Genomic DNA, 12,987 nt, shown 5'->3' with positions numbered 1-12,987 from the left:
TAGTTTAGTTTAGAGATTGTGTACAAGAGAATCGGCCCCACTGGGCAGCAATAAAGTTTGCATTTGTTTGTTGTTTGTTGTGGAATTATTTAATAGTATTTATTGCTACCTAATCACCTAAAAATAGAATTTAATTTGTGTACTTATTAAAAATTAATAAGGTAAAAGATCCGCTAAAAAAGTAACGGATACGGATACGGATCTTTATTTTCCCGCGGATATCCGCGGATACGGATACGGATATCCGGAACATCACTAGTTGTTACCTAGTTATACAAGATATTTATAAATATAAATAAATAGTTACTAAGAGTTAAAACTATTTACTACTAGATGATGCCCGCGACTTCGTCCGCGTGAAATTAGGTTTTTAAAAATCCTGTGTGAATTTTCCGGGATAAAAAGTAGCCTATGTCCTTCCCCCGGAATGCAAGCTATCCCTGTACTGTGCTGAAAATCAGCGCTGTATGTTCTTGTGCAACAAGGCATACAGCATAATGCTGAGCGGGGACCCTTTTTAGGGTTCCGTACCCCAAAAGGAAAAACGGAACCCTTATAGGATCACTTTGTTGTCTGTCTGTCAGGTTGTCTGTCTGTATGTCTGTCGGTCTGTCAAGAAACCTACAGGGTACTTCCCGTTGACCTAGAATCATGAAATTTGGCAGGTAGGTAGATCTTTTAGCTGACATTTGGGGAAAATTCTGAAAACCGTGAATTTAGGCTTATATCACACTAAAAAAAATTAGTAAGATATAACTATATCAAGTGGGGTATCATATGAAAGGTCTTCTGTGCATTGTAAGACAGATTTTTATTTATTTTTATGTATTTTTGAATTATCCTGCAAAATGTCGAAAAAATACGACTGTAGTACAGAACTTTCATTGCGCGAGCCTGACTCGCACTTGGCCGGTTTTTTTCGGGTTGTGCCACACATGACAGTTTGTTCCGACGACGTTTCTTTTGCTTGTTCTCAGGTGGAAGAAGCGCCGGAATAACCCAGCTCTTAGTTTTAAGATGTGATGTGTAGCAAAGTTTTTTAAATAAACGTCTTTTCTTTCTTTCTGTACCAAATTTCGTCAAAATCGGTTGAACGGTTGAGCCGTGAAAAGGTTACAGACAGACACACTTTCGCATTTATAATTTCGACGACCTCCCTGGCGCAGTCGTGAGCGCTGTGGTCTTATTAGTGGGAGGTCCCGGGTTCGATTCCTGGCAGGGGTTTGGAATTTTATAATTTCTAAATTTCTGGTCTGGTCTGGTGGGAGGCTTCGGCCGTGGCTAGTTACCACCCTACCGGCAAAGCATTGCCGCCAAGCGATTTAGCGTTCCGGTACAATGCCGTGTAGAAACCAAAGGGGTACGGGTTTAATAAAAACTGCCATATCCCTTCCAGATTAGCCCGCTATCATCTTAGACTGCATCATCACATCACACATCAGGTGAGATTGCAGTCAAGGGCTAACTTGTATCTGAATAAAAAAAATGAAAAAAAAATTATGGAAGTATGGATAAATATAGTCGTATAATACCAAAGTCTTCGAATAGTGAGTGTTAAATGATGACATATGGATCCGAGACATGGTCGCTAACTATGGACCTCGTAAGAATTCGCACTAGACTGGTTTTTTCCTTATGAGGCGCGGAACCCTAAAAACCGGCCAAGTGCGAGTTACTCTCGAGCACCGAGAGTTCCGTTTTTCCGACATTTTGCACGATACATCAAAAACAATTTGTGCATAAAAAACTGTTTTAGGACGAACATGTGTAGCCCTTTTTTTATTGATACAATTTTGTTTTTATTTGCTAAAATAATTTAGCCATAATTTTACAATAAAACTTAAAGCTAGCCTTATCTAATTACTATATAAATCATGACCACGTGGAATGGTGCCAAGAATACTGGCTGCATTTCCGCGCTGGACAGCCAGGCTGATCCGTTGCGCAATATTATTGCGCATAGCCCTTTTATATGACACCTCACTTGATATAGTTATCTAACGTTGAAAATTGAAAATACAAATTTTTTTCACTGGGTTTTCGGATTTATTCTATTACTTGTAAGTTGTACTATAAGAATACCTACCACATTTCATGATTCTAGATCGACGGGAAGTACCCTATCGGTTTTCTTGACAGACACGACACGGACAGACAGACAACAAAGTGATCCTATAAGGGTTCCTTTTTTCCTTTTGAGGTACGCAACCCTAACAACAGTACCCGTAGTATAAGATTTTACGTCTCACCAAACGTTGCTAGAATTCGAGAGTCGAAACACTTCCGCGTCATAGTAAACTGGATCTTAAACGCGTTGTTTTAAAGCTCAAGTTTGTTTACACATCTACAGCCAGCGCTCCAAGCGGAAACATTGCGAAATTAAAATCAATTTTTGACTTCAATTCAAGGCGCTTTAGGTCCATTTTACTTCGATGTTATTGTGTTTCGACTCTCGAATTCTAGCAACGTTTCGTGAGACGTAAAATCTTATACTACGGGTACTGAATGACAAAGCAAATCTTTTATACTTTATGTATTTATTTATTTTATTTATTAGGAACACACACAATACATTAATTTAACACAAACTACGACACTTATAAACAAACACAGGCTGATAAATGTATCTATAAAATGTGTACACAGCATTTGCAAAAGCCTCAATAGCTCAACAGGTAAAGGAGTGGACTCAAAACCGAAAGGTCGACGGTTCAAACCCCACCCGTTGCACTATTGTCGTACCTACTCCAAGCACAAGCCTGACGCTTAATTGGAGAGGAAAGGGGAATATTAGTCATTTAACATGGCTAATATTCTTTTTTAAAAAAAAAGTCTAGATATCTAAATATCAAAATATACGTATCTGTTATACTCCTATGACCAGTGGCGTGCACAGGGTTTCAACCTAGGGTAAGCATTAGTTAGCTAACTACCTATTTAATGACAGGTCATCATGAAAAACGAGCACATAGCATTTCAACTAGGTAAGCAGTGCTTTTATGCCTCTATGACCTGTACGCCACTGCCTATGACATAATTATGGCTTTTAAAGAGTTAGGAACGCGGAGGTAAAGTATCGATTAGGTATTAGAACAGCTTTTGTGCGTAAGTACTATGTAACTACTAGTTTGTATTACAAGCACTTCAAGTTACGCATTGTTGGCCTGTGTGTAACCTATGTTAAGGTTACCTATGCTTCTTTACACGTATTATGGCTATTATTTGTTGTTCTACATCTAAAACTAAGCCAGATATATCGAGTTATCTTTAAATTATCAGTGCCCGAAAACAATAAATAACTTATTTTTTTTTTAATTTTAATTTAATTTTTAATTAAAAAAAAATATATATTACTTTTTAGTTTTTCAGTGCAGTCGAGTTTTTCAACATTTTTGGACATAGCAATTGGATATATGCAAAGTGACAATTGTCACTTCTGTCTGTCTGTTCTGTCTGTCTGTCGCGTCTGTCTGTCTGTCAAGAAACGTACAGGGTACTTCCCGTTGACCTAGAATCATGAAATTTGGCAGGTAGGTAGATCTTATAGCTGACATTTGGGGAAAAATCTGAAAACCGTGAGTTTAGGGTTAGATCACACAAAAAAAATTTAATTGTGGTCATGAACTAATAATTAGTATTTTCAACTTTCGAAGTGAGTGACTATATCAAGTGGGGTATCATATGAAAGGTCTTCACCTGTACATTCTAAAACAGATTTTTATTTATTTTTATGCATCATAGTATTTGAATTATCGTGCAAAATGTTGAAAAAATACGACTGTAGTACGGAACCCTCATTGCGCGAGCCTGACTCGCACTTGGTCAGTTTATTTATTTATTTAAACAAAGAATTGATGCAATACCTACGCATGGTAGGAATTTATGCGTATTTGAATTACGGGAATTAATTACATTAAGAACAACATTTTTTCCATTGAATTAATTGCATATGCAAATTATAATTATAAATGCAGATTACTATCTATCGAAGTATTTTTACCATTTGTTTACTTTGTTACTAACTAATAACATATTATTACTAACTAGCTTCTGCCCGCGGCTTCGCCCGCGTGGCCTACAGGAAACAAATGGCATTTTTTTTCAGAAACAAACATTATAACATCAGGACACGAACTCTGAGCAGCACCGAATAACACATATAACTTTCATACAAACTTCCATCCCCCATTTAACCCACTTAGGGGTGGAATTTCGAAAAATCCTTTCTTAGTGGATACCTACTCTTTACAAAGAATAGACCCTCCAAATTTCATGTCTTTAGGACCAGCGGTTTAGGCTGTGCGTTGATTTCACATACAAACTTACATCCCCTATTGTACCACCCTTACGGGCAAATTTTCCAAAAATCCTGAAACACGTATTTCTTCATTTGTGACCGAAAACCCAAATACCAATTTTCATGCAAATAACTTGAAAAATGACCGACTTTCATACAAACTTCGATCCCCCATTTAACCCACTTAGGGGTGTAATTTCGAAAAATCCTTTCTTAGTGGATACCTACTCTTCACAAAAAATAGACCCTCCAAATTTCATGTCTGTAGGGCCAGCGGTTTACGCTGTGCGTTGATATCTATGTCAGTCAATCAGTCAGTCAGGACTTTGAATTTTATATATATATAGATAAGTAGGTACCTACGCACGTCTCTACATATTATGTACTTAGTATATAAAACAAAATAGCTTCTCGCCGTCTATCTGTGCCTCTGTAAGATTACTATAGGATCGGTACCAAGTGGGGTATCATATGATAGGGCTACTGAAAAACGGAACCCTTGTATGGATCCGTTTTTCCTTTTGAGGTACGAAACCCTAAAAAGTAGACATTAAGTAAAAGAAACGGCCGTTTAAGCAGCATATTTTGACCCTCGCAAGGGAAAAAGCTGTGATAGCCTAGTGGTTAGGATGTCCTCCTGCCAATCGGAGGTCGGGGGTTCGATCCCGGGCACGCACCTTTCACTTTTCGGAGTTGTGCGTTTTAATTAATTAAATATAAGCTTTAACAGTGAAGGAAAACATCGTGAGGAAACCTGCATGCCTGAGAGTTCTCCATAATGTTCTCAAAGGTGTGTGAAGTCTACTAATCCGCACATAGCCAGCGTGGTAGACTATGGCCAAAACCCTTCTCACTCTAAAGGTTCGTACGCACCTGAGCGGCGCGGCGCGGCGCTTCAGTCCGACTGCAGAACGCGTCACCTCAGGCCGCTCGACGGTGCCTACCGCACTACAACTTCAGTACGCGGCACCTCGCGTCACTTGCGCGTCACTTTTATACCCGTTCGCGTACGAGCAACAACGTCGCAAGATGAGCGACAGTGAAGAGGATTTGATTATTATTTCTTTGTTGTGCAGAAGAAGAACGAATTATCGAAGAGAAAAAACCGGCCATGTGCGAGTCAGGCTCGCGCAATGAGGGTTCCGTACTACAGTCGTATTTTTTCGAAATTTTGCACGATAATTCAAAAAATATGATGCATAAAAATAAATAAAAATCTGTTTTAGAATGCACAGGTGAAGACCTTTCATATGATACCCCACTTGGTATAGTCACTCACTTCGAAAGTTGAAAATACTAATTATCAGTTCATGACTACAATTTAATTTTTTTTGTGTGATCTAACCCTAAATTCACGGTTTTCAGATTTTTCCCCAAATGTCAGCTATAAGATCTACCTACCTGCCAAATTTCATGATTCTAGGTCAACGGGAAGTACCCTGTAGGTTTCTTGACAGACAGACGGACAGACAGACAGACATACAGACAGACAGACAGACAACAAAGTGATCCTATAAGAGTTCCGTTTTTCCTTTTGAGGTACGGAACCCTAAAATAGGGGTTCGAGATTTGTGTAGTCCACGCGGACGACGTCGCGGGCATAAGCTAGTATAATAAAAACACAAGTACAACAATAGGTAGGCATATTTACGAAACTATTAATTCTACCTAGATGAAGTAGGTAGGTATAATATGTACATAATATATTATAGTTATTTAATCAGGATTATTTTTACCATTGACGTTTTCTCATAACGCTCGGAGAGACATTTATACATTTAGACACTGGGAAGGGGGGAAGCCGACATCCTAGGGGTTGGGACCATTGAGGATATACTTCTAAGAGCATGAGGAACACGTCATGTGCCAAAAATTAAACCTACGTTATTTATTTTGAGGTCTATCTTGCCGATTCTTGCCTGTACTTTAAATACCTAACAAGATGCGCGTGTATCTTATTCGAGCGACGTACGCATACTGAAGCGCCGCGCCGCGCCGCTGGGTATGTCGCACTAGCGTCACTGCACTGCGCGTCGCTTCGCTGCGCTTCAAAATATTCTCTCCAGCCGTGCCGCGCGGCAACGCGCGGTGAAGCGCTGTGCAGCGCCGCTCTAGTGCGATATGCGCCATACAAAATGATAGAAATGATATTTTGAAGCTCTGTGCCGCGACGTGCAGCTCGCTGAAGCGCCGCGCCGCGCCGCTTAGGTGCGTACAAACCTTAAGAGGAGACCCGCGCTCTGTAGTGAGCTGGCGATGGGTTGATCATGATGATGATGAAGGGAATCGAACCCTAATAAGGTACTTTCCGTTGACCTAGAATCATGAGGAAAGAAGCAATGTCTCAAAGCACAAGTAGGTACAGGGAAAAATCAAAAACTATAAATTGCAATTGGAGATAGTTTAAGCAACAAAATCATCCAAGGTGCGCGAGTTCGGCTCACACTTGGCCGGTTTTTAAGGTTCTGTACCTCAAAAGGAAATAAAGAAACCCTTACTTATATGATCACTTCCTTGTCTGTATCTATCTATCGTGTCTGTCAAGTTATGGTGTAAACATAAACTCGATCGAGTTTATGTTTACACCATAATCGTAATAAACCTTGTAAGAATCCTTTTGTAAACAAATAAATAAATAAATAAAAATAAATAAATAAAACCTACAGGGTACTTCCCGTTGACTCAGAATTATGAAATTTGGCAGGTAGGTAGGTCTTATAGCACACGTAAAGGGAAACATCGTAAAACCGTGAATTTGTGGTTACATCACCAAAAAAAATGTGTTCATGAACTCATAATTAGTGTTTTTAATTTTTAAAGTAAGATAACTATATCAAGTGGAGTAGGTATCATATGAAATGGTTTTACCTGTACATTCTAAAACAGATTTTTATTTGTTTTTACGAATAATAGTTTTTGATTTATCGTATAAAATGTCTATAAAATACATTTCCTCCCTTCTTATCTCCGAAGTTTACCAGTCGGAAAATAATCTAATAAAAGGAAAAGGTGACTGACTGACTGATCTATCAACGCACAGCTCAAACTACTGGACGGATCGGGCTGAAATTTGGCATGCAGATAGCTATTATGACATAAGCATCCGCTAAGAAAGCACCTTCCTTATTTTTGAAAATTTAACCTCTAAGGGGGTGAAATTGGGGTTTGAAATTTGTGTGGTCCACGCGGACGAAGTCGCGTGCATAAACTAGTCTGAAATAATTATGGTCAATAGAAGTTTATACTATATTTTAGAGAAAAAACTCTAAATACCTATCATAATTTTTTTAAACCTCTACAAACAAAGTTAGCCTTGCAACGGCAAGGCTAACTACGTAAACAAGTGATTCTTACTGTTTTACTTTTTCTGTAGTACGGATTACGGAACCCTCGGTGCGCGAGTCCGACTCGAACTTGGCTGGTTTTTTTCCGAGAATCATAAAACGTGACAAACGTGAATCATAATATGCGATGATTATTCAAAAATTACCAACTTTATAATTTTAGTTTTATAATTTATTTTAAAGGAAAAACCTCTAAGGAAACTTCGTGGAAATAAAATCTTGATTTATAGCATAGCTGTTTAACCATTGATTGCGATCTCACCTGATGGTAAGTGATGATACAGACTAAGATAATTAAAGGGTATATTTTTTTAATAGCCCTATTCTATCGAATGATTTGTTTTTAGGGTTCCGTACCTCAAAAAGAAAAACGAAACAGTCTGTCGGTCTGTCAAGAAACCTACAGGTTTACCCGTTGACCTAGAATCATGAAATTTGGCATGACAGGTAGGTCTTATAGCAGACATTAGGGGGAAAATCTGAAAACCGTGAATTTGTGGTAACATCACACAAAAAAGTTAAATTGTGATCACGAACTAATAATAAGTATTATTAGGGTTCCGTACCTCAAAAGGAAAAACGGAACCCTTATAGGATCACTTTGTTGTCTGTCTGTCTGTCTGTCTGTCAAGAAACCTACAGGGTACTTCCCGTTGACCTAGAATGATGAAATTTGGCAGGTAGGTAGATCTTATAGCTGACATTTGGGGAAAAATCTGTAAACCGTGAATTTAGGGTTAGATCACACAAAAAAATTTAAATTGTGGTCATGAATTAATAATTAGTATTTTCAACTTTCGAAGTGAGTGACTATATCAAGTGGGGTATCATATGAAAGGTCTTCACCTGTGCATTCTAAAACAGATTTTTATTTATTTTTATACATCATAGTTTTTGAATTATCGTGCAAAATGTCGAAAAAATACGACTGTAGTACGGAACCCTCATTGCGCGAGCCTGACTCGCACTTGGCCGGTTTTTTTTTCGAAGTAAGATAGCTTTGTCCAGTGGGGTACCATAATATGAAAGGGCTTCACCTGTGCATTCTAAAATTGTTTTTTATGCATCATAGTTTTTGAATTATCGTGCAAAATGTCGAAAAATACGACTTTAGTACGGAACTCTCGTTGCGCGAGCCGACTCGCACTTGGGCGGTTTTTTTTTAATAATTATACAGAACTTTTCTCGAATCTCGATGGAGTTATGAAAATAATCGCGTAGAAATTAGGATTCATTCATCATTACATTAGCAGTTAGCTGTAGGAACCTATAGGTACACTACTTATCAGTATCGCCAGAATTTCATCGATAATAATTTATTTAAAAATCCCCTTATCGATTGTTTACATTTTAAAAACCTAGGTTAGGTTATGAAATTAGACATAAATCGATAGGAAATTCAAAAATCGAATCTATATCAGCACTTACTTGGTCTGCTTTGGGGTGTTCATGGGTGCAATGCACGTTTTGATGACTCGTTTGTAAATGATTCACAAAATCATTAGATACAGCACTTTTGAACACTAAACACAGCACGAAAAACACCTTTGAGGAACCATTAAGCATAAGTATCGACATTTCGACTGATGTTTTCACTAACAACTCTTTGTTTACATCTTAAAAGTAATAAATACGAAATGATAACACACGTCCGCACATCGTATGGTCTTCGCGAAACTAAATTTTACATCGAATCGAATCAATCGAGTATGTGGATTCCATTCGATGTGAAGTTGGTTAGAATAACAGCTGTGGCGGCCATGCTTGTCTGTTTTGCTTTCTCGTTTTAGCTCGTATGATTGCATATGGGAGAGAAAGGGAGGTTCTTATTGTGATAACAGGATCATGACATTAGCACATTACTAGAGAGAGAGACAAATGTTTTATATATGCGTTGCGTTGTATAGATATAGATATGAGTGTAAAGCATCTTTCACACTGATATTTAATTGAATTAAGTAAATATTAATTTTATCTTTTACGAGTAAATAGGTAGGTACCTATGTAAGTTTTGTCGGTTCTTTAAAGAGGGTTAGGTGTAATGCTTTGTTTAAAATTCGAAGAAGTTTGTTGAGTAATGGTGTGACGTTGTAAATTTTGAACTACTAATTAGCGTTTCGCTTTTAATTAAAATCTATTTTGTTCAAAGTATGTTGGTGCCACCTAGCATCAAGGTGCAGAACTACGCGTGGGTCGATGTTCAGAGTTCATTCGAGCCACAATAGATGGCGTTTGCTTCGTTGTCAATTGTCGTAAAAATAAAACAAAATAATTAAATAAAACCATAATATCATTTGTTTATTGTTAAGTCATTAACAAAACGGTTCTTATAATATATCCTTAGGTTCCGCAAATATTCAAAAATGAATTGGCTTTATGATCAAACTAACTGAGTGCGGCCACACTCGGGTTGCGTCTGGCAACACCGATTGGTGAGATTTAGAATTTTCCTGGAGTCAACATGTGAAGACGAATTTTTTTTCGTTCCAGGAAAATCTCACTTCTTTTCGCCCATGGCTTCGCCTGGAAAAATACAATAGTCATAAATTTTAGTCATCCTAACGTATTTTCAATGTTTCATCAGTTATGGTGAGTGAAAAATCAAGTAATGTGGATTCGACAAAATGGCGGTTTGGTTAGAGAAAATCCTAATCTCATGATTTCTTTCAGTTCCAGTTATTTTAACTTCCCAAATAAATGAGGATAATGGGTTGTGGGTGGACTTCTGAAAACCATTGGTGGCCAGGAGTTCAATAGGTGAGTTGTGTTTGATCGGGAAAATTCCACGTGTCGAAATTTTCACACAGCACAAATTATAATCTTGTTTTTCTTTGTTACAGGGTTTACGTTTTTAATTTTACGTTTACGTTTACGTTTTACGTTTAGCTTCAGTTTTCCGTTTTAGTTTTCCGTTTGCGTTTTCGGTTTTCGTATTTATTTCTTTTGCACATTCACGTTGACAACTTAATTGCTATGGATAAGACTTGGTGAAAAATCTTTGTAATGAAACATTTCGGTTGTGAAGAATCAAATAAATTGAGTTTTGGATCTTGGCCGATGCCGTCCAGCTACCTTGCAGTCTTCGCACCTACAAGTAAGCAAATGTTTGTATCCTGCAACAGTTTAGTGAACCTTCTTAGTGTATGTGTACAGTAAGAACCCTGTCTTTACTACTGAGCTTTTATTTTGAAACAATTTTATGAATTTTACTGTGTCATTGTCTATTCCATGCCAATGGCATCTTAAATTTAAAACATAGATTTTATGTACTATCTACCTAAGGCATTCTAATGTATCTAAATTAAGTCTTGGCATTAAGCTAGAATAACTAAGTATTATTAGCCATCACTATGTATTAAGCGACCCCGGTAAAGGTTACATTAAAAACAATTTTGCCTAACATCTAGCAAATTTCATTTATAACACCTCATATACATTACAAGGGAGTCGACGGCTAGCTTCTATTCTTTACTAGGTAGATAGATCAAGTAAAGTAAATTTTTTCCTCTAATCTTTGTAAGGTGGTAGATTATTCCGTATCCGGGTATATTTCCATTCCGCCCAATTTACCGCCCTTACAAATGGCGCCCGAACATTTTTTTATATAATTATTTCAGTATATTTTGAGAAATTTTGTGAATTTTATGAAATGTACTCCGCTGATTGTACAATTTTCTAAGTAGTGACACATTGCAAAGAGCACTAAGCTGTTTTTATGGTTAACTAACTAAATAATAACTAATAGTTAGAAATTTTGTTTGATAGTTTAAGTAATTTTCTGAGTATAGTCCAACATTTTTTTTTCTTACTTAATCAACACTTTATAAATGGTGCTTATGCCGTTTAATTATGTTATCGACTTACCTTGGAGGTGTATAAGTGAATGTTTGCCTTCAGTTTAGTAATAAACATTGCTTAACTGAGTTGTTGTTGGGTATTGCTTTCAATAGTAAGTACATCTTATGTTTGAAATTTCCGGTAACTTAGTATAATTAAAGTTTTGAAACGCTATGTGCTGTTAACTAGTTACACACATACATTTATAAATACTAAGAGTTACAACTTGTGAAACTAAATATATAAACTATATTCAGAGATTACATTAAGTTCAAGTATGAAGTTATGAACAATTTTTTTTTCAGTGACTTGATACTTCATTATTTTGTTGAAATTTTGTTTAGAGCTGTGTTAAGGTTATGATAAAAGCTACTTCACACACAAAACATGTTAAGTTTAAGTGAATGCTGGTAGTTTAAAGTGACATTTAGAAACAGATTTTGTTGTATTTTAGGTTATGTGTTAAAAGTGTAAAGTAACAGTCATCAAACCATTGCACAATCTCTTTGTTTTTTTTTTAAAGATAATATGCTATTCAGAGTTCATTGCAACTTTGTTGCCTGTTTACTTTTGTAATTGTAAAGGTTGTAACACACTGTGTACTCATAAAGGTGATACTGCACCTTACAATCATTTATTCAATTTTGGGAAGTTTTATTTTGTTATATTTTGTTTACTATAGTAATAATATGTGCTTGTATTATTAACAATATTTTGGAATAGGAACATAATTGATAAAATAGGTTAGGATAGACTTAAGAATATTGTTTTTGTTGTGTATTTTGCTTGTGTATATTTAATAGTTTAAATAACTTCTTTTGTGTTTGTGTTTAACCAATTTGTATAAGGCTAAACATAGACAGTTACACAAGCTCGATATTTTGTTAAATGTGTTTTGACTTAACACAATGGAACAGACTTTTGCCCAGTTTCATTCACTTTTGAAGGACGAATTGTGTTATGAGGTATCCATTCGTTCCGAAACTCCAGCACCTACAGTGCTAGGTTTAAAGAAACAGTTAAAACAATTAATTCAGGAAATTCCTTCTGAATCAATTTTAGAGACGGATTTCACTTCTGAAAGTGAGTTAGGGGTTATTACTAAAAAACTTCAAGACTTAGAAGATTTATTAAAAAAGTGTTCTGACACTAAAGATAGACATGCCCTCTGTAGGTCTAAAGCTTTAGCTTCACATTTGTACTTTAGAATTTTGAGAACACAGTGTTCCGAACTCAGCTTAATAAGTAGGAAGAGTGAATTACATACAAAGTTGCAGAGTTTGATTTCCAGATTAGATGCTGACAATGAGTCGTCTCACGACGAATCACTGGATTCCGAGAGTACCGCCGTTGACTGCACTGGTGATAAAAATGTTGCCAAGTGGAAGTTAAATTTCAACGGACAGGGTGATCCGCGCAGTTTCATCGAACGCGTTGAGGAATATAAAAGATCTTATGGCGTTTCAGATGGAAAATTATTTGTTTCTGCATTTCATCTTTTTACAGGCC

At 36.7% G+C, this 12,987-nt stretch overlaps 1 protein-coding gene across 1 annotated transcript in view; it reads right to left on the bottom strand.

Moving 5' to 3' along the window:
* The window catches only part of Invadolysin (leishmanolysin-like peptidase, invadolysin), a 92,054-nt gene extending 82,724 nt beyond the window's left edge, over positions 1 to 9,330 (bottom strand). Inside the window, exon 1 of the mRNA XM_069508151.1 lies at positions 9,070 to 9,330. Coding sequence (XP_069364252.1) covers positions 9,070 to 9,219 — 150 coding nt within the window. The 5' untranslated portion in view covers positions 9,220 to 9,330. The remainder of the gene's footprint in view (positions 1 to 9,069) is intronic.
* Between the last annotated feature and the right edge of the window lie 3,657 nt (positions 9,331 to 12,987).

This window comes from Maniola hyperantus, chromosome 28 (assembly GCF_902806685.2).
Source record: "Maniola hyperantus chromosome 28, iAphHyp1.2, whole genome shotgun sequence".
Classification (NCBI taxonomy): domain Eukaryota; kingdom Metazoa; phylum Arthropoda; class Insecta; order Lepidoptera; family Nymphalidae; genus Maniola; species Maniola hyperantus.
Note: the sequence above shows the minus strand (reverse complement) of the source record. Positions and strands in the feature narration are given on the sequence as shown.